General features: G+C 36.3%; 1 protein-coding gene across 1 annotated transcript in view; it reads right to left on the bottom strand.

The window, feature by feature from the left end:
* Positions 1-21,795, bottom strand: part of DZIP3 (DAZ interacting zinc finger protein 3) — a 104,188-nt gene that overhangs the window by 33,341 nt on the left and 49,052 nt on the right. The window contains 3 exon segments of the mRNA XM_007450534.1: positions 3,950-3,975; positions 19,710-19,754; positions 20,532-20,701. Coding sequence (XP_007450596.1) covers positions 3,950-3,975; positions 19,710-19,754; positions 20,532-20,701 — 241 coding nt within the window.

The raw sequence follows: 21,795 nt of genomic DNA on the forward strand, positions 1-21,795 counted from the left end.
ATAAACTTCCAAGATGAAACCAGGAAGAAATAGAAAATATGAACAGACCAATCACAAGGAATGAAATTGAAACTGTGATTAAAAATCTTCCAAAAGGGGCTTCCCTGGTGGCGTAGTGGTTGGGAGTCTGCCTACCGATGCAGGGGACACGGGTTCGTGCCCCGGTCCAGGAAGATCCCACATGCCACAGAGCGGCTGGGCCCATGAGCCATGGCCATTGAGCCTGCGCATCTGGAACCTGTGCTCCTCAACACAAGAGGCCCACATATTGCAAAAAAAAAAAAAAATCTTCCAAAAACCAAAAGTCCAGGACCAGATGGCTTCACATGTGAATTCTATCAAACATTTAGAGAAGAGCTACCACCATCCTTCTCAAACTCTTCCAAAAAACTGCACAGGAAGGAACACTCCTAAACTCATTCTATGAGGCCACCAACACCCTAATACCAAAACCAGACAAAGATACTACAAAAAAAGAAAATCACAGGCCAATATCACTGATGAATATAGATGCAAAAATTCTCAACAAAATACTAGCAAACAGAATCCAACAACACATTAAAAGGATCATACACCATGATCAAGTGGGATTTATCGCAGGGATGCAAGGATTCTTCAATATAAGCAAATCAATTAATATGATACACCCTATTAACAAATTGAAGAAGACAAACCATATGATCATCTCAACAGATGCAGAAAAAGCTTTTGACAAAATTCAACACCCATTTATGATAAAAACTCTCCAGAAAGTCGGCATAGAGGGAACCTACCTCAACATAATAAAGGCCATATACAACAAACCCAGAACAAACATCATTCTCAATGGTGAAAAACGGAAAGTATTTTCTATAAGATCAGGAACAAAACAAGGATGTCCACTCTCACCACTATTATTCAACATAGTTTTGGAAGTCCTAGGCACGTCAATCAGAGAAGAAAAAGAAATAAAAGGAATACAAATTTGAAAAGTAGTAAAACTGTCACTGTTTGCAGATGACATGATATTATACATAAAGAATCCTAAAGATGTCACCAGAAAACTACTAGAGCTAATCAATGAATTTGGTAAAGTTGCAGGATACAAAATTTATGCACAGAAATTTCTTACATTCCTATACACTAATGATGAAATACCTGAAAGAGAAATTAAGGAAACATTCCCATTTACCATTGCAACAAAAAGAATAAAATACCTAGGAATAAACCTACCTAGGGAGACAAAAGACCTGTATGCAGAAAACTATAAGACACTGATGAACAAAATTAAAGATGATACAAACAGATGGAGAGATGTACCATGTTCTTGGACTGGTTGGAAGAATCAACATTGTGAAAATGACTATACTACCCAAAGCAATCTACAGATTCAACACAATCCCTATCAAATTACCAATGGCATTTTTCATAGAACTAGAACAAAAAATCTTAAAAGTTGTATGGAGACACAAAAGACGCCGAAGAGCCAAAGCAGTCTTGAGGGAAAGAATCAGAGCTGGAGGAATCAGACTCCCTGATTTCAGACTATACTACAAAGCTACAGTAATCAAGACAATACAGTACTGGCACAAAAACAGAAATATAGATCAATGGAATAGGATAGAAAGCCCAGAGATAAATCCATGAACCTATGGTCAACTAATCTATGACAAAGGAGGCAAGGATATACAATGGAGAAAAGACAGTCTCCTCAATAAGTGGTGCTGGGAAAACTGGACAGCTACATGTAAAAGAATGAAATTAGAACACTCCCTAACACCATACACAAAAATAAACTCAAAATGGATTACAGACCTAAATGTAAGACAGGACACTATAAAACTCTTAGCGGAAAACGTAGGAAGAACACTCTTTGACATAAATCACAGCAAGATCTTTTTTGATCCACCTCCTAGAGTAATGGAAATAAAAACAAAAATAAGCCAATGGGACCTAATGAAACTTCAAAGATTTTGCACAGCAAAGGAAACTACAAACCAGACAAAAAGACAACCCTCAGAATGGGAGAAAATAGTTGCAAACAAATCAACAAAGGATTAATCTCCAAAATATATTAACAGCTCATGCAGCTCAATATTAAAAAAACAAACAACCCAATCCAAAAATGGGAAGAAGACCTAAATAGACATTTCTCCAAAGAAGACATACAGATGGCCAGGAAGCACATGAAAAGCTGCTCAACATCACTAATTATTAGAGAAGTACAAATCAAAACTACAATGAGGTTATCACCTCACACCAGTTAGAATGGGCATCATCAGAAAATCTACAAACAACAAATGCTGGAGAGGGTGTGGGGAAAAGGGAGCCCTCTTGCACTGTTGGTGGGAATGTAAATTGATACAGCTACTATGGAGAACAATATGGAGGTTCCTTAAGAAACCAGAAATAGAATTACCATATGACCCTGCAATCCCACTACTAGGCATACACCCAGATAAAACCATAATTCAAAAAGACACATGCACCCCAGTGTTCAGTGCAGCACTATTTACAATAGCCAGGATATGGAAACAACCTAAATGCCCATTGACAGATGAATGAATAAAGAAGATATGGTACATATATACAATGTAATATTACTTAGCCATAAAAAAGGAACGAAATTGGATCATTTGTAGAGACGCGGATGGACCTAGAGACTGTCATACAGAGTGAAGTAAGTTAGAAAAACAAATATCATGTATAAACACATATATGTGGAACGTAGAAAAATGGTACAGATGAACCGGTTTGCAGGGCAGAAATTGAGACACAGATGCAGAGAACAAATGTATGGACACCAAGTGGGGAAAGTGGCAGGGGTGGTGGTGGGATGAATTGGGAGATTGGGATTGACATGTATACACTAATATGTATAAAATGGATTAATAAGCTGCTCTATAGAAAAAAAAAAAGGCTTCCCTGGTGGCGCAGTGGTTGAGAGTCCGCCTGCTGATTCAGGGGACACGGGTTCGTGCCCTGGTCTGGGAAGATCCCATATGCCGTGGAGCGGCTGGGCCTGTGAGCCATGCCCACTGAGCCTGCGTGTCTGGAGCCTGTGCTCCGCAATGGGAGAGGCCACAACAGTGATAGGCCCACATACCGCAAAAACAAACAAACAAACAAAAAAACCTATTGCATTAGTGGCTCAACTTGTTGACAAAGAAAGTGAAAACCCATCTTGGATGATGAACTATTAACTTACCGAGTGGATCATGTCCATTAATCAATGAGAAAATATCAACTAAAATCGATGGCTTTAAAGTTACCAAAATATGTTCTTGTTACCATTTTAAAGTTATCTTAATTATGTCCTCATAGAGAGTTCTCTAAAGTAACTAATTTTCAGTTAACAACTCTGGTGGGTATAATGATCTCTTTATGGAATGTCTCCCCCATTTCCTTCCTCTACTACACTGTCATTAATCATATGGTTGTAGAATATAGCTCTCAATGTTCTTTAGACATTAAAAGGTTTCCAGTAAAGGTTCAAAATTCACCGTTAACAACTGGGGTTAAAAAAAACCAAACAAACATCTCAGGTTAATTAACCAAACCAAACCAAACCAAACTCTTTTATAAAAGGGGTCACTGGGACAAACAATAATCTGCCTTTAAGGTTAAGTTTAACTTAGTCTATATTTGGCTAACTACAATCTAGACTATATTTTAAAGGATTTTATGCTGGAACCAAATTTAGTCCTTGAAGAAAGCAGTTAGCATTGGATGACTCTTGAGTAGCCATACATTGATAGGAAAATGGCAAGAGATTTTATTCTCCCAAAATAAATGATAATTTAACTTTTTGTCACTTTCAGTTAAAAAAACCCGACAACTTATTAAGACAAAAAGACTGTCTATTCTTCTCTTAGTGAGAACACGTTCTAAAGCAAGGCTGTGTCATTCTGGCAAAGCACACTTTGACAGTACTAAGACAGATTTAAAAATTAAATAAACTAATACTTACACTTGCTCTTCTTTAGATTCCTTATTCTGAAAAATAACATCAAGAATTAGTATTATGTATCAACTATGTTGACACAGCACAGTGATCTAACTGCATTTAGGTCAGCATTTCTCAAGCTTTTTGACGACAACCAAAATAAGAAATATAATTTACATTATAACTCAAATGTACTTACATATATATTTTTATACATAAGCATAAAACTGAAATATAAGTCCCATGAAATAAACCTTACTCATATTATGTGTGTTATGGACTGCATGTTTGTGTGCCTCCAAAATTCTTAGGTTGAAACCCTAACCCCCAGTGTGATGGTAACTGGAGGTATGGCCATTGGGAGGTAATTAGGTTTAGAGGATGTGGAGTCCTCATGATGGGATTAGCACCCTTATGAGAAGAGACCAGAGAGCTAGCTTGCTCACTTGTGCATGCTTGATCACTTTCTCCAATGTGTGATGATACAATGAAAAGGTAGCTGTCTGCAAATTCAGAAGACAGCCTTCACCAGACACTGAATCTGCTGGCACCTTGATCTTGAATTTCCCAGCCTCCAGAACCATGAGAAATGTTTTTGCCACCCATTTTATGGTAGTTTGCTATAGCAGCCTGAACTAAGACAATGCGTGATGAACTCTGAAATTTTTTTTATTCATACTAATTCTATTTCTTTTTTAAAAATGATAGTTGTGATGCACCAAATTGATTTTATAATCTACCACTGAGTCATGAAACACAACTTGAAAATCACTGATTCAGATATTGAAGTGAGTGTTGCGGCAGAGTTTGTATCTATTGCAATATCTTGGGACAGATATTGCAATTGTGTATGTAATTTTCATTTACAGAATCCAATACTAATTACAAGAGTTCTTGAAAATCTACATGTAAAGAGAAAGCAGATTGATATGTTAAGAATCTTATAGGGAAAAAGTGTTAGGGAGATCAGAATTGGGAGGAAATATTAAACAGCCCTATATTTTATTTTCATTAAAAATAAAACTATAAAGGCAACCTATTAAATAAAGGTAATATCAATGACAGTTAACATACTAAAGAGTATTAATTACTCTTATATATCACCTTTCTATTGAGTATCAATTACTGTCATATAAATTACAGTATTAATTTCTACTACCACCTTGTTTACAAGAAACTTCAGCCCTCTTTCCCCACAGATTCCATGATATACTTACTAATTTGTTTTGTTTTATTGTCTGTATACTAAGAAGATTTTTGCATTTCATTGTCTGTTCAATGTCCAGTGCCAATTTGATTTTACAATTTAGAATTATCAACTCCTGCCTTGGTTCTAGTGTACTTGAATAACTAAGTTGAAAAGACCTTTGATTGTTCATAATGAACATATCTAGTATAATTAAGTATAGGTTCCCCTGCTATCCCAAAGTAGAGCATTCCTTTGGAACCTTTCATAAACTGAAATGGCATAAAGTGAAGAAGCAATTACAGGCATACCTTAGAGGTAATGAAGGTTCGGTTCCAGAAAACCCCAATAAGGTGAATATTGCAATAAAGCAAGTCACATGAATTTTTTGGTTTCCCAGTTCATATATGTTTATACTATACTGCAGGCTATTAAGTGTGCAACATAGCCTTATGTCTTAAAAAATGTGTACACCTTAATTTAAAAATACTTTATTGCTAAAAAATGCTAACCATCATCTAAGCCTTCAGCAAACTGTAGTCTTTTCTTTGGTAGATGGTCTTGCCTTGATGTTGATGGCTGCTGACTAATGAGGGTGATGGTTGCTGAAAGCTGCAATGGCTGTGGCAATTTCTTAAAATATGACAACAGTAAAGTTTGTCACATTAATTGCCTCTTCCTTTTATGAATGATTTCTCTGTTTGACAGCATTTTACCCACAGTAGAACTTCTTTCAAAATTGGAGTCAATTCTCTCAAACCCTGCCCCTGTTTTACCAACTAAGTTTCTGTCATATTTTAATCCTTTGCTGTCATTTCAACAGTTGTTACAGCACTGTCACCAGGAGTAGATTCCATCTCAAGAAACTACTTTCTTTGTTCATCTATAAGAAGCAGGTCCTTATCCATTAACGTTTTATCATGAGATTGCAGCTCCACTTCTATTTCCAGTTCTCTTGCTATTTTCACCACATCTGCAATTACTTCCTCTACTGAAATCTTAAATCCTTCAGTTTCATCCATTAGGGCTGGAATCAACTTCTTCCAAACTCCTGTTAATGTTGATATTTTGACCTCTTCCCATGAATTATGAATATTTTTAATGGCATCTAGAAAGGTGAATCCTTTCCAGAATGTTTTCAATTGACTTTGCCCAAATCCATCAGTGGACTCACTATCTATGGTAACTGCAGCCTCACAAAATGTATTTCTTAAATAATAAGACTAGAAAGTCCAAGTGACTCCTTCATCCACAGGCGGCAGAATGGATGCTGTGTTAGCAGGCATGAAAACAGCATTAATCTAACTGTACATTTCCATCAGAGTTCCTCGGTGACCAGGTACATTTTCAATGAGCAGTAATATTTTGAAAGAAATCTTTGTCTTTTTTTTTTTTACTTTACTTTTTGAATTTATTTATTTTTTATACAGTAGGTTCTTATTAGTTATCTATTTTATATGTATTAGTGTATATATGTCAATCCCAATCTCCCAATTCATCTCACCACCACCCACTGCCCACTTTCCCCCTTCAGGTGTCCATATGTTTGTTCTCTATATTTGTGTCTCTATTTCTGCCTTGCAAACCGGTTCATCTGCACCACCTTTCTAGATTCCACATATATGCCCTAATATACAATATTTGTTTTTCTCTTTCTGACTTACTTCACTCTGTATGACACTCTCTAGGCCCATCCACATCTCTACAAATGACCCAACTTTGTTCCTTTTTATGGCTGAGTAATATTCCATTGTATATATGTACCACATCTTCTTTATCCATTCGTCTGTCAATGGACATTCAGGTTGCTTCCATGTCCTGGCTATTGTAAATAGTGCTGCAATGAACACTGGGTTGCATGTGTCTTTCTGAATTATGGTTTTCTCAGGGTATATGCCCAGTAGTGGGATTGCTGGGTTCTATGGTAATTCCATTTTTACTTTTTTAAGGAACCTCCATACTGTTCTCCATAGTGGCTGCATCAATTCACATTCCCACCAACAGTGCAAGAGGGTTCCCTTTCCTCCACACACTCTCCAGCATTTGTTGTTTGTAGATTTTCTGATGATGCTCATTCTAACTGGTGTGAGGTGATACCTCATTGTAGTTTTGATTTTCATTTCTCTAATAACTATTGATGCTGAGCAGCTTTTCATGTGCTTCTTGACCATCTGTAGGTCTTCTTTGGAGAAATGTCTATTTAGGTCCTCTGACCATTTTTGGATTTTTTTTTTTTAATATTGAGCTACATGAGCTGTTTATATATTTCAGAGATTAATCCTTTGTCTCTTGATTCATTGGCAAATATTTTCTCCCATTCTGAGGGTTATCCTGTTTATGGTTTCCATTGCTGTGCAAAAGCTAAGTTTTATTAGGTCCCACTTGTTTATTTTTATTTCCATTTCTCTAGGAGGTGGGTCAAAAAGGATCGTGCTGTGATTTACATCAGAGTGTTCTGCCTATGTTTTCCTCTAAGAGTTTTATAGTGTCTGGCCTTACATTTAGGTCTTTAATCCATTTTGAGTTTATTTTTGTGTATGGTGTTAGGGAGTGTTCTAATTTCATTCTTTTACATGTAGCTGTCCAGTTTTCCCAGCACCACTTATTGAAGAGGCTGTCTTTTCTCCATTGTATATTCTTGCCTCTTTTATCAAAGATAAGGTGACCATATGTGTGTGGGTTTATCTCTGGGCTTTCTATCCTGTTCCATTGATCTATATTTCTGTTTTTGTGTCAGTACCATACTGTCTTGATTACTGTAGCTTTGTAGTATAGTCTGAAGTCAGGGAGCCTGATTCCTCCAGCTCCGTTTTTCTTTCTCAAGATTGCTTTGGCTATTTGGGGTGTTTTGTGTTTCCATACAAATTTTAAGATTTTTTTGTTCTAGTTCTGTGAAAAATGCCACTGGGAGATTGATAGGGAGTGCACTGAATCTGTAGATTGCTTTGGGTAGTATAGTCATTTTCACAATGTTGATTCTTCTAATCCAAGAACATGGTGTATATCTCCATCTGTTGGTATCATCTTTAATTTCTTTCATCAGTGTCTTATAGTTTTCTGCATACAGTTCTTTTGTCTCCTTAGGTAGGTTTATTCCTAGGTATTTTATTCTTTTTGTTGCAGTGGTAAACGGGAGTGTTTCCTTAATTTCTCTTTCAGATTTTTCATCATTAGCATATAGGAGTACAAAAGATTTCTGTGCATTAATTTTGTATCCTGTTACTTTACCAAATTCATTGATTAATAGTTTTCTGGTGACATCTTTAGGATTCTGTATGTATAGTATCATGTCATCTGCAAATAGTGACAACTTTACTTCTTCTTTTCCGATTTGGATTCCTTTTATTTTTTTATTTTTTATCTCCGATTGCTGTGGCTAAAATTTCCAAAACTATGTTGAATAATACTGGTGAGAGTGGCAACCTTGTCTTGTTACTGATTTTAGTGGAAATGGTTTCAGTTTTTCACCATGGAGAACTGTGGCTATGGGTTGGCTGTGATGTTGGCTGTGGGTTTATCATATATGGCCTTTATTATGTTGAGGTAAGTTCCCTCTATGCCTACTTTTTGCAGGGTTTTTATCATAAATGGATGTTAAATTTTGTCAAAAGCTTTTTCTACATCTCTTGAGATGATCATATGGTTTTTATCCTTCAATTTGTTAATATGGTGTATCACATTGATTGATTTGCGAATATTGAGAATCCTTGCTTTCCTGGGATAAACCCCACTTGATTATGGTGTATGAAACTTTTAATGAGCTGCTGGACTCTGCTAGTATTTTGTTGAGGATTTTTGTGTCTATGTTCATCAGTGATATTGGCCTGTAGTTTTCTTTCTTTGTGACATCTTTAACTGGTTTGGTATCAGGGTGATGGTGGCCTCATAGAATGAGTTTGGGAGTGTTCCTCCCTCTACTATATTTTGGAAGAGTTCGAGAAGGATAGGTGTTAGCTCTTCTCTAAATGTTTGATAGAAGTGGCCTGTGAAGCCATCTGGTCCTGGGCTTTTGTTTGTTGGAAGATTTTTAATCACAGTTTCAATTTCAGTGCTTGTGATTGGTCTGTTTATATTTTGTATTTCTTCCTGGTTCAGTCTTGGAAGGTTGTGCTTTTCTAAGAATTTGTCCATTTCTTCCAGGCTGTCCATTTTGTTGGCATATAGTTGCTTGTAGTATTCTCTCATGATGCTTTGTATTTCTGCAGTGTCCATTGTTACTTCTCCTTTTTCATTTCTAATTCTGTTTATTTTTTATTTTATTTTTATTTTATTTTTTTTCGGTATGCGGGCCTCTCACTGTTGTGGCCTCTCCCGTTGCAGAGCACAGGCTCCAGACGCGCAGGCTCAGCGGCCATGGCTCCCAGGTCCAGCCGCTCTGCGGCACGTGGGATCTTCCCGGACCAGGGCACGAACCCGCACCCCCTACATTGGCAGGCAGACTCTCAACCACTGCGCCACCAGGGAAGCCCTAATTCTGTTTATTTAAGTCTTCCTTTTTTTCTTGATGAGTCTAGCTAATGGTTTATCAATTGTGTTTATCTTCTCAAAGAAGCAGCTTTTAGTTTTACTGATCTTTGCTATCATTTCCATCATTTCTTTTTCATTTATTTTTGATATGATCTTTATGGTTTCTTTCCTTCTGCTAACTTTGGGATTTTTTGGTTCTTTTTTATCTAATTGCTTTAGGTGTAAGGTTAAGTTGTTTACTTAAGATTTTTCTTGTTTCTTGAGGTAGGACTGTATTGCTATAAACTTCCCTCTTAGAAGTGTTTTTGCTTTATCCCAGAGGTTTTGGGCCATCGTGTTTTCATTGTCATTTGTTTCTAGGTATTTTTTAATTTCCTCCTTGATTTCTTCAGTGATCTCTTGGATATTTATTAATGGATTGTTTAGCCTCCATGTGCTTGTGCTTTTCTACATTTTTCTCCCTGTAATTTATTTCTAATCTCATAGTGTTGTGGTCAGAAAAGATGCTTTGATATGATTTCAATTTTCTTAAATTTACCAAGGCTTGATTTGTTACCCGAAGTGTGATCTATCCTGGAGTATGTTCATGTGCACTTGTGAAGAAAGCGTAATCTGCTGTCTTTGGATGGAATGTCCTATAAATATCAATTAAATCTATCTGGTCTATTGTATCATTTAAAGCTTGTGTTTCCTTGTTATTTTTCTGTCTGGATGATCTGTCCATTGGTGTGAGGTGTTAAAGTCCCCCACTATTATTGTGTTACTGTCGATTTCCCCTTTTATAGCTGTTAGTATTTGCCTTATGTATTGAGGTGCTCCAATGTTGGGTGCATATATAATTATTATATATTCTTCTTGGATTGATCCCTTGATCATTACGTAGTGTCCTTCCTTCTTTGTCTCTTACAACATGACTTTAAAGTCTATTTTATCTGATTCGAGTATTGCTACTCCAGCTTTCTTTTGATTTCCATTTGCATGGAATATCTTTTTCCATCCCCTCACCTTCAGTCTGTATGTGTCCTAGGTCTGAAGTGGGTCTCTTGTAGACAGCACATATATGGGTCTTGTTTTTGTATCCATTCAGTGAGCCTATGTCTTTTGGTTGGAGCATTTAATCCATTCACGCTTGAGGTAATTATCTATATGTATGTTCCTATTACCAGTTTCCTAATTGTTTTGGGTTTGTTTTTGTAGGTCTTTTTCTTCTCTTGTGTCGCCCACTTAGAGAAGTTCCTTTAGCATTTGTTGTAGAGCTGGTTTGGTGGTGCTGAATTCTCTTAGCTTTTGCTTGTCTGTGAAGCTGTTGATTTCTCTGTCAAATCTAAATGAGATCCCGGCTGAACAGAGTAATCTTGGTTGCAGCTTCTTCCCTTTCATCACTTTAAATATATCGTGCCACTCCCTTCTGGCTTGTAGTTTCTGCTGAGAAATCAGCTGTTAACCTTACGGGAGTTCCCTTGTATGTTATTTGTCATGTTTCCCTTGTTGCCTTTAATAATTTTTCTTTGTCTTTAATTTTTGTCAGTCTGATTACTATGTGTCTCGTCATGTTTCTCCTTGGGTTTATCCTGCCTGGGACTCTGCGTTTCCTGGACTTGCGTGGCTATTTTGTTTCCCATGTTAGGGAAGTTTTTGACTGTAATCTCTTCAAATATTTTCTCAGGTCCTTTCTCTCTCTCTTCTCTTCTGGGACCCCTATAATGCAAATGTTGATGGGTTTAATGCTGTCCCAGAGGTCTCTTAGGATGTCTTCATTTCTTTTCATTCATTTTTCTTTATTCTCTTCTGTGCCAGTGAATTCCTCCATTCTGTCTTCTAGGTCACTTATCTGTTCTTCTGCCTCTGTTATTCTGCTACTGATTCATTCTAGTGTATTTTTTTATTTCAGTTATTATATTGTTCATGTCTGTTTGTTCTTTAATTCTTCTAGGTATATTTTTGTTAATTCTTGTAGGTCTTTGTTAAACATTTCTTGCATCTTCTCAATCTTTGCCTCCATTCTTTTTCCGAGTTCCTCGATCATCTTCACTATCATTATTGTGAATTCTTTTTCTGGAAGGTTGCCTATCTCCATTTCATTTAATTGTTTTTCTGGGGTTTTATCTTGTTCCTTCATCTGGTACATAGCCCTCTGCCTTTTCATTTTGTCTGTGTTTCTGTCAATGTGGTTTTTGTTCCACAGGATGCAGGATTGTAGTTCTTCTTGCTTCTGCTATCTGCCCTCTGGTGGATGCGGCTATCTAAGAGGCTTGTGCAAGCTTCCTGATGGGAGGGACTGGTGGTGGGTAGAGCTGGGTGTGGCTGTGGTGGGCTGAGCTCAGTAAAACTTTAATCTGCCTGTCTGCTGCTGGGTGGGGCTGAATTCCCTCCCTGTTGGTTGTTTGGCCTGAGGCAACGCAGCACTGGAGGCTACAGGCTCTTTGGTGGGGCTAATGGTGGGCTCATGCCAAGTAGTACTTTCCAGAACTTCTGCTGCCAGTGTTCTTGTCTCCGTGGTGAGCCACAGCCATCCCCCGCCTCTGCAGGAGTCCCTCCAACAGTAGCAGGTAGGTCTGGTTCAGCCTCCTATGGGGTCACTGCTCCTGCCCCCTGGGTCCTTATGCGTACACTACTTTGTGTGTGCCCTCCAAGAGTGGAGTGTCTGTTTCCCCTAGTCCTGTCAAAATCTTGCAGTCAAATCCCGCTAGCCTTCAAAGTCTGATTCTCTGCAAATTCCTCTTCCCATTGCTGGACCCCCAGGTTGGGAAGCCTGATGTGGCGCTCGGACCCTTCACTCCAGTGGGTGGACTTCTGTGGTATAATTGTTCTCCAGTTTGTGAGTCACCTACCCAGCGGTTATGTGATTTGATTTTATTGTGATTGCACCCTTCCTACTGTCTCATTGCAGCTTCTCCTTTGTCTTTGGATGTGGGGTATCTTTTTTGGTGAGTTCTATTTCTTCCTGTCAATGACTGTTCAGCAGTTAGTTGTGATTCTTGTGCTCTCGAAAGAGGGAGTGAGCACACGTGCTTGTGGTCCGCCATCTTGAACCGACATCCAGAAATCTTTCTTTCTGAGCAGTAGGTCTCAACAGTAGGCTTAATATATTTAGTAAATCATGTTGTAAACAGATGTGTTGTCATCCAGGCATTGTTGTTCCATTTCAGGAGTACAGACAGAGTTGATTTAGCATAATTCTTATGGACCCTAGGATTTTCAGAATGACAAATGAGCACCGGCTTCAACTTAAAATCACTAGCTGCATTATTCCCTAACAAGAGAGTCAGCCTGTGTGTTGGAGTGTTGAGGCCAGGTATTACTTCTCCTCTTCATCTATGAAAGCCCTAGATGGCATCTTCTTCCAATAGAAGGCTGTTTTGTCTACACTGAAAAATCTGTTGTTTAGTATAGTCACCTTCCTTAATTATCTTAGCTAGATCTTCTGGATAACTTGCTGCAGCTTCTGCATCAGTGCTTGTTGCTTTGCCTTGTACTCTGAAGTTATGGAGATTGCTTCTTTCCTTAAACCTCATGAACCAACCTCTGCTGGCTTCAAACATTTCTTCTGCAGCTTCCTCACCTCTCTCAGCCTTTACAGAATTGAAGAGAGTTACGGCCTTGTTCTAGATTAGGCTTTGGTTGAAGGCAATGCTGTGGCTGGTTTAATCTTCTATCCAGAATACTGAAATTTTCTCCTTATCAGCAATAAGGCGGTTTCACTTCCTTACCATTCCTGTGTTCACTGGAGTAGCTCTTTAATTTACTTCAAGAACTTTTCCTTTGCATTCACAACTTGGCTAACTGTTTGGCACAACAGGCCTAGCTTTTGGCCTATCCCAGCTTTCAACATAACTTCCTCTCTAAGGTTAATCATTTCTAGCTTTTGATTCAAAGTGAGAGACTTGCAACTCTTTCCTTCATTTGAACACTTAGAGGCCTCTGTAGGGTTATTAATTGGCCTTTTTCAATTTTGTTGCATCTCAGGGAATAAGAAAACCCAAGGAGAGGGAGAGAGATGAGGGAACAGCTGGTTGGTGGAGCAGTCAGAATACACACATTTATCTTTTAAGGTGGCCATCTTGTATGGGCATGGTTTGTGGCAACCCAAAATATAAAAATTACAATAGTAATACCAAAGATCACTGATCACTTCAAGTGGGATTTATCCCAGGGATGCAAAGATGGTTCACTATCCACAAATCAATCAATGTGATATACCACATTAATAAACTGAAGAATAAAAATCATATGATCATCCCAATAGATGTAGAGAAAGCTTTTGACAAAACTCAACACCCATTTATGATAAAATTTCTCCACAAAGTAGGTACAGAGGGAATATACCTCAACAAAATAAAGGCCATATATGATAGCCCACAGCTAACATCATACTCAATGGTGAAAAGCTGAAAGCATCAGGAACAAGACAATGATGCCCACTCTTGCTAGTTCTATTCAACACAATTTTGAAAGTCCTAGCCACAGACAAGAAAAAGAAAGAAAAATAATCCAAATTGGAAGGGAGGTAGTAAAACTGTTACTGTTTGCAGATGACATGATATTATACATAGAAAACTCTAAAAACACCACTAGAAAACTACTAGAGCTCATCAATGAATTCAGTAAAGGCAAAGGATACAAAATTAATATACAGAAATCTGTTGCATTTCTCTGCACTAACAAAGAAATATGAGAGAGAGAAATTGAGAAAACAATCCCATTTACCATTGCATCAAAAAGAATGAAATACCTAGGAATAAATACATGGAGGTAAAAGGCCTGTACTTGGAAAACTAAAGATACTGATGAAAGAAACTGAAGATAACACAAAGTGATGGGTAGATATACCATGTTCACAGATTGGAAGAATCAATATTGTTAAAATGACCATACTACCCAAAGCAATTCACAGATTCAATGCAATCCCTATCAAAATATCAATGGCATTTTTCACAGAACTAAAACAAATAATTCTAAAATTTGTATGAAAATTCAAAGACCCTGAATAGCCAAAGCAATCCTGAGAAAGAAAAACATTGCTGGAGGTATCATGCTCCCTGACTTCAGACTCTACTACAAAGCTACAGTAATCAAAACAGTATGGTACTGGCAGAGAAACAGACACATGGATCAAAGGAATAGAATAGAGAGCCACCCAGGAATAAACCCACACACTTATGGTCAAGTAATCTATGACAAAGGAGGCAAGAATATGCAATGGGGAAAAGACATTCTCTTCAATAAGTAGCGCTGGAACAGCTGAACAGCTACATGTAAAAGACTGAAATTAGAACATTTTCTCACGCCATATACAAAAATAAACTCAAAATGGATTAAAGACTTAAATTTAGGACCATAAACTATAAAACCCCTAGAAAAACACACAGGCAGAGCACTCTTTGACAAAAATTGTAGCAATATATTTTTTGGATCTGTCTCCTAAGGCAAAGGGAAGAAAAGCAAAAATTAACAAATGGGACCTAATTAAATTTAAAAGCTTTTGCACAGTAAAGGAAACCATCAACAAAATGAAAAGATAACCTACTGAATGGGAGAAAATATATGCAAATGATATGACCAAAACCGGTTTAATATCCAAAACAGACAGCTCATACAACTCAATATTAAAAAAAAAGACCTGAATAGACATTCTTCTTCAGAAGCCATACAGATGGCCAACAGGCACATGAAAAGATGCTCAACATTGCAAATCATCAGAGAAATGCAAATCAAAACCACCATGAGGGGCTTCCCTGGTGGCGCAGTGGTTGAGAGTCCGCCTGCCGATGCAGGGGACACGGGTTTGTGCCCCGGTTCGGGAAGATCCCACATGCCGCAGAACAGCTGGGCCCGTGAGCCATGGCTGATGAGCCTGCGTGTCCGGAGCCTGTGCTCCGCAACGGGAGAGGCCACAACAGTGAGAGGCCCGCATACCACAAAAAACCAAACCAAAACAAAAAAACACAATGAGATATCACCTCCCATGTGTCAAAATGGCTATAATCAAAAAGACCACAAATAACAAATGTCAGCGAGGATGTGGAGAAAAGGAACACTGTACACCTTTGGTAGGAATGGAAATTGGTGCAGCCACTATGGAAAACAGTACAGAGGTTCCTCAAGAAACCAAAAATACAACTACCACATGATCCAGCAATTCCACTCCTGAGTGTACAGCCAAAGAAAATAAAAACACTAATTTGAAAAGATACATGCACCACAATGTTCATAAGCATTATTTATGCTAGCCAAGATATGGAAGCAACCTAAGCGTCCATCAACAGATGAATGGGTAAAGAAAATATGGTATATATACACAATGGAATACTACTCAGTCATAAAAAAGAATGAAATTTTACCATTTTCAACAACATGGATGGACCTAGAGAGTATTATGATTAGTGAAATAAGTCAGACAGAGAAAGACAAATGCTATATGGTATGACTTATATTTGGAATCTAAAAAATAAAATGAATAAATATAACAAAACAGAAACAGACTCAAAGATATAGAGGACAAACTAGTGGTTACCAATGGGGAGAGGGAAGTGGGGAGGGACATTATAGGGGTAGAGGATTAAGATGTACAAACTACTGTGTATAAAATAAATAAACTAAAAGGATATATTGTACAGCACAGGTAATATAGCCAATATTTTATAATAACTTTGAATGGAGTATAATCAATAAAAATTTTGAATCACTATGTTGTATACTCAAAACTAATATAATACTGTAAATCAACTATACCTAAAAAAAAAAGATCACTGATCACAGATCACCATAAAAAAATAATAACAATGAAAAAGTTTGAAATGTGAGAATTACCAAAATGCGACACAGAAACACAAAGTGAGCAAATGTTGTTGGGAAAATGATGCCAATAGACTTGCTTGATGCAGGGTTGCCACAAACCTTCAATTTGTAAAAAATACAGTATCTGCAAAGTGCAATAAAGCAAAGTGCAATAAATGAGGTTAGTCTGTACCTATTTTTTGTATAAGCAAAACTCCTCTTCAGATTTCTTTTGGTTAGCACAAACAGATACTAATGCAGGTCTTTCATAAAAAACGTAGCGGCGTAAAGTGAATTTCGAAAAGCGGGAGATACCTGTATTTCTAAAACTCCTTTTAAGCTCTTTCCAGGACAACTTCATGCCTGTCTTACATGTATCTCAGCAACTTCCCTTTAGAGGTGATATCCACTTTGAAGAGCCTGATTTATTTCCTGCCATATTTCTTTTTTCCCCAAGGCTTCAATCACAAAGCATTCTATACTTCTGCTATCTGCTTTACCTTCCTTTTCTATTCCTAACCCTCAGTCCCTCTGAGTAGGGAATGGAATTGGGAAGAAAGAACTAATGAACTCTCAAAAGAGTTATTTACACCTCTATACATACTAGTTAGAAGAGGCAGAAGTTATCTTATTGTCCCCTCTATTTGCTACACAAATTTTACTTTTTTGTCATCTTCATCCAGAGTATCCCTGATAGGTGTTTTTAGGACCTCAACTATTATTAGGTAGACATGCTGAAAATCAAATAATTAAGAGAGGACATAATTTCACACATAAAGACTTTATAGTCACTCTGTATAACACAAACTTCTATATGCTAGAAGTTTTCGTGAGGAGAACTGTTGATAAGAGAATTTGATTGACTCAGCTTTTTATAATTGGTTGCTTACATTATACTGGACAATTATTTCCTTCTATAACAGTAATTGAGTATATGACTAGGAGGACTATTGTATATGAAATAGTCATATGAAAAATTTTAAGCATTTTTTAGGTTTATACTTCAAATGTCGATAAAAGATACAAGATACAAGATCTCTCTTCTGATGCTGAAATTTTATCTTGATAAAATTAGTTTGTTTTCAAACTATCTCCATTTTTTTAATAAAATAAATTGGAAGTGAACTTAGGATGTTTAAAGAAAACAAAAAAAATCCTAGATAGTTGCTGACTTTAATAAATTTTTAATATTACTAGTGTATAAATTTTAAGTAGCATTTACATTATTTCTGCTTATGTTTATTCCCTGTTTAATTTCAATTTGACATAGAAGTGGGGCTTTCCATTTAGCTAAAATTGAGAATCCAAGTATTACCATATTTTAATCTTTTGGAAGTAAGGAAGAGACACACTGTAACCCTTGGAGCTTAGATTTGTGGTCTAATAGCTGTAGATTTACTTGGTTAGCCTTATGCAGTATTAGACCTGGGACTTACTAATGCTTTGGCAAAAATAAAAAATAGCAGCTAAACTAATGCATCAGGTTGTCTTTTATTATATATGAATGGTCTAAAAGTAAGAAAAAATATTCGTACTCATGTCTTTTAAAAACAAAATTTATTTAAAAAATTAATTTTCAAAATAACTTTTGATAAATATGAAAATTATATTGACATTTTACTGATCAGAGTATAAAATAATCTTTATTTTGTTCTGTACCTCAGTAAGTATTCTGTAAATTTACTTTCATTTGTGTAAAATTTCATTTATGACTAAAGTTTGTGTATACTTCCAAATGACTAATAACATGAACTTATCAGATTGTAGTTGGGAAAATATTCTCACTCAGTTTATAATATAATCTAGACTTTAAATATATGTTTCAAGCCAGAAAATAACATATTTTTCACAGTAAAGTTTACATAGCATAGCGGTTAGCTATATGCTTAATAAAAAAATTATCTTGAGTCCAAATCCATAGGAATGTACAACAACAAGCGTGAACCAAAATGTAAAGTATGGACTTTGGATAATTATGATATATCAATTTAGGTCCCTCAATTGTAACAAATGTACCACTCTGCTGGGGAATGTTGATTGAAGAGGCTGTGCATGTGTGGGGGCAGGAGGTATATGGGAAATCTCTGTATCTTCCCCATAATTTTGCTCTAAACCAGAAAAACTGCTCTAAAATAATCAAGTCTTAACTTTAAAGAATTAAGCCAATAAAAAAATACTCTTGACTTTCTCTCGTAATTTTTCAAGCTATTAAGAGACTTCTTGCTAAAACTGCACTACAGATCATAACTTGTTCATTTTACAACTCTCAAATAACAGGAAGAGGCATAAAGAAGCTTCTTGGATTTGTATCATTTTTGTACATTACTGCATTGTTGGAAGAGTCTTAGACACAAAGGAGAAAATCAAGATTTCTTAGGTTTTGAAAAATGCTTCTGAACTTATCTGTAAAAATATGAAAAGAAGCTGTGTTTAAAACAGAGTAGGCAACCTAAGTGTCCATCATCGTATGAATGGATAAAGAAGATGTGGCACATATGTACAATGGAATATTACTCAGCCATAAAAAGAAACGAAATTGAGCTATTTGTAATGAGGTGGATGGACCTACAGTCTGTCATACAGAGTGAAGTAAGTCAGAAAGACAAAGACAAATACCGTATGCTAACACATATATATGGAATTTAAGGGGAAAAAAATGTCATGAAGAATATACATAAAGAACCTACATAAAAACACAGACCTACTAGAGAATGGACTTGAGGATACAGGGAGGGGGAAGGGTAAGCTGTGACAAAGTGAGAGAGTGGCATGGACATATATACACTACCAAACGTAAAATAGATAGCTAGTGGGAAGCAGCCGCATAGCACAGGGAGATCAGCTTGGTGCTTTGTGACCACCTAGAGGGCTGGAATAGGAAGGGTGGGAGGGAGGGAGATGCAAGAGGGAAGAGATATGGGAACATATGTATATGTATAACTGATTCACTTTGTCATAAAGCAGAAACTAACACACCATTGTAAAGTAATTATACTCCAATAAAGATGTAAAAAAAAAAAAGAGTAGGCATTTTTTAAAATGAGAGTCGTACACAGAAATTAGTGAAATTTCCAAGTGACTAATTCAGTTTCTTTACTTATATATTTAAATGTATATATTATAATTTAGGGAAGTAAAGCAGGGCATACTATAAGTTTAAATCATTTTCAGAATCTAACATACACAGACTTCTCTATAATCATATATTCAATAAGCTATGAACATTTATAAGTCATTTGTGCTACATGTCTACTTGGACTAATTTTAAGTTCTAACTAATAGTAAAACCATGTATTAAACCTAAGTGTTCATAGTCAGACATTCCTCTATTATAACACTAATATAGCCTCTTACCTTTTTATTCTTGGTCTTTTTCTTTTTCTTTGGTTTACTCTTAACCTGATAGATAAGAAATAAATCATTTACTTAATATGCAATTCAAACTGCACAATGGATTATTTTACAAAATGTATTTCCTCTAACCACTGGGATCTTTTATCTTCTAATATAGATCATGCTTTCCTTCTAGATTCTATGGAAAATTATTTTCATCTTAATTTTAATCTCAGTTTTCTGCTTGAGAAATCACTGATGTATAAAGGAACAACATATAATATCAATAAGTAGGCTACTGAAAAGAGCTCAGAGGTCCTCACTTGCACACGTGCATGCATGACTAACAGAGGAGGAAGGCACCTTAAAAAAATCAACATATTCACGTCCATTAGATGAAAAATTAAGCCTAGGAAGAATTTAGTGACTACATAATATCTGTTACCACTTATCTGTAAAGAAATACATCCTGGATGATTTTAATTCTACCTCTGTGTAAATAGCATTGAAATATCCCTGTTTTCTCTTCCTTTCTCTCTCCTTCTATTCCCCGCTATGCTTTCTTCTACTTTCTGTTAACCTCCCACATCCATTCTACCACTCAGGATGAAGAAGCATGTGCCAGGCACATAATAAGTGTTCAATAAATGCTGCCAAAATATATGGCTAAGGCAGGAAAGATTATGGAAGAAAGTATTGGGAAAAGAACCATTCCAATTCAAGCTCTGTGTAAACACTTTGATAAATATAAACTAAGATTGTCTGGGAGGCTTTAAGAATAGCACATGCAACAAGCTAAAAGCCTTAAGTTCTTCTAATTCAAATATTAATGAGCAGTTATACTTCCTGGAGATCTTTAATAGATTCTGTTGAAGATTCACTAGGTATCGATGCCCCATCTTTATTCATTTCTGCTAACTGTATTTCAGGGATTGATTTCACATTTATATTGTACTCCATAAGAGGTGGACTTAGTTCTTCTTCTTCATTTTGTAACTCTTCTATTTCAATACCTAAATATTAAAACCAAAACACTCAAAGTCTGGATGCATATAATTTTAGCCTCTTATCACTATTTTAAATGTATTTACTCCCCACATAACACCACCCCAGAAATAGAAGACATCTTACTCTGTTCAAATACTAAATGAAAATAAAATGCCCATTTATCAATGACCAAATAACAGGTACATATACTAGCCTGAAACCAATCAATATAAACTCAAATGCTAAGATACTTGACTGTTATCTTAAGCAGACTATAGATATAGATAATGTAGAATTTAAGTCAATTCTAAATACTAAGTTTTTGAGTATCCTGACATTGACCTTATTAAATATTGCAACTAGTATTATTTTAGGGCATAAGTCTGAAACATAAAGACAAGGAAAAGCTAGATGTATTTTTTCCCTTTCTTCTTCTTTTTTATAATCAAAGGTTATTAAAGGGTATCAGTCCCCAATTATGTGACTTCTTTGATACCATGATCCTTGACACTGCTCCAGAGATTCAATACCTAAACTTGTGGACTTCATGTGACTGGTCACAGATGGTCCAAACAAAACCCATTGTGTTACTTTCTTAAGTATAATTTTACTCCAAACAAAACTCATGGTGTTACTTTCTTAAGTACAATTTTAATTGCAAAATTTGAATTCCATTTTAAAAAACCCAACAGTACATAAATGGAAATAAAAAAAATTAGCAACTCACCACCTGGCAGAAAAGTATATAGCTTAACAATGGATAGTTAACCAGATAAAAGTTACATAAGCTAAACAGTAGCATATATGAGCAGGTAGAGCAAGCAGGTAGGCATTTTTGCCTGTTGAAGTGCCCTGTGTGTCAAAAGTTAAAATACTCTGTTAGGGTAAACCCTAGGGCATGTGCACTAAGACAAAGGCAGAATAAAGGCTCATACTAGATTCAGCTGACCAGTAGTAATCTGACCATATAATTTTCCGATCTTATAACAAACAATTACAGTTTATCATACAGTTTATCTGACCGAGTAAAAATCTATAGGTGCCCCTTAGCTATCCTGGGTTGAAAGGTCACTTAGGCATTTGGTTTTTTTTTTTTTTTTTTTTTTTTTTTTTTTTTTTG

The sequence above is a fragment of the Lipotes vexillifer genome, unplaced genomic scaffold, assembly GCF_000442215.2.
Source record: "Lipotes vexillifer unplaced genomic scaffold, Lipotes_vexillifer_v1.1 scaffold946, whole genome shotgun sequence".
In the NCBI taxonomy this organism is placed as follows: domain Eukaryota; kingdom Metazoa; phylum Chordata; class Mammalia; order Artiodactyla; family Lipotidae; genus Lipotes; species Lipotes vexillifer.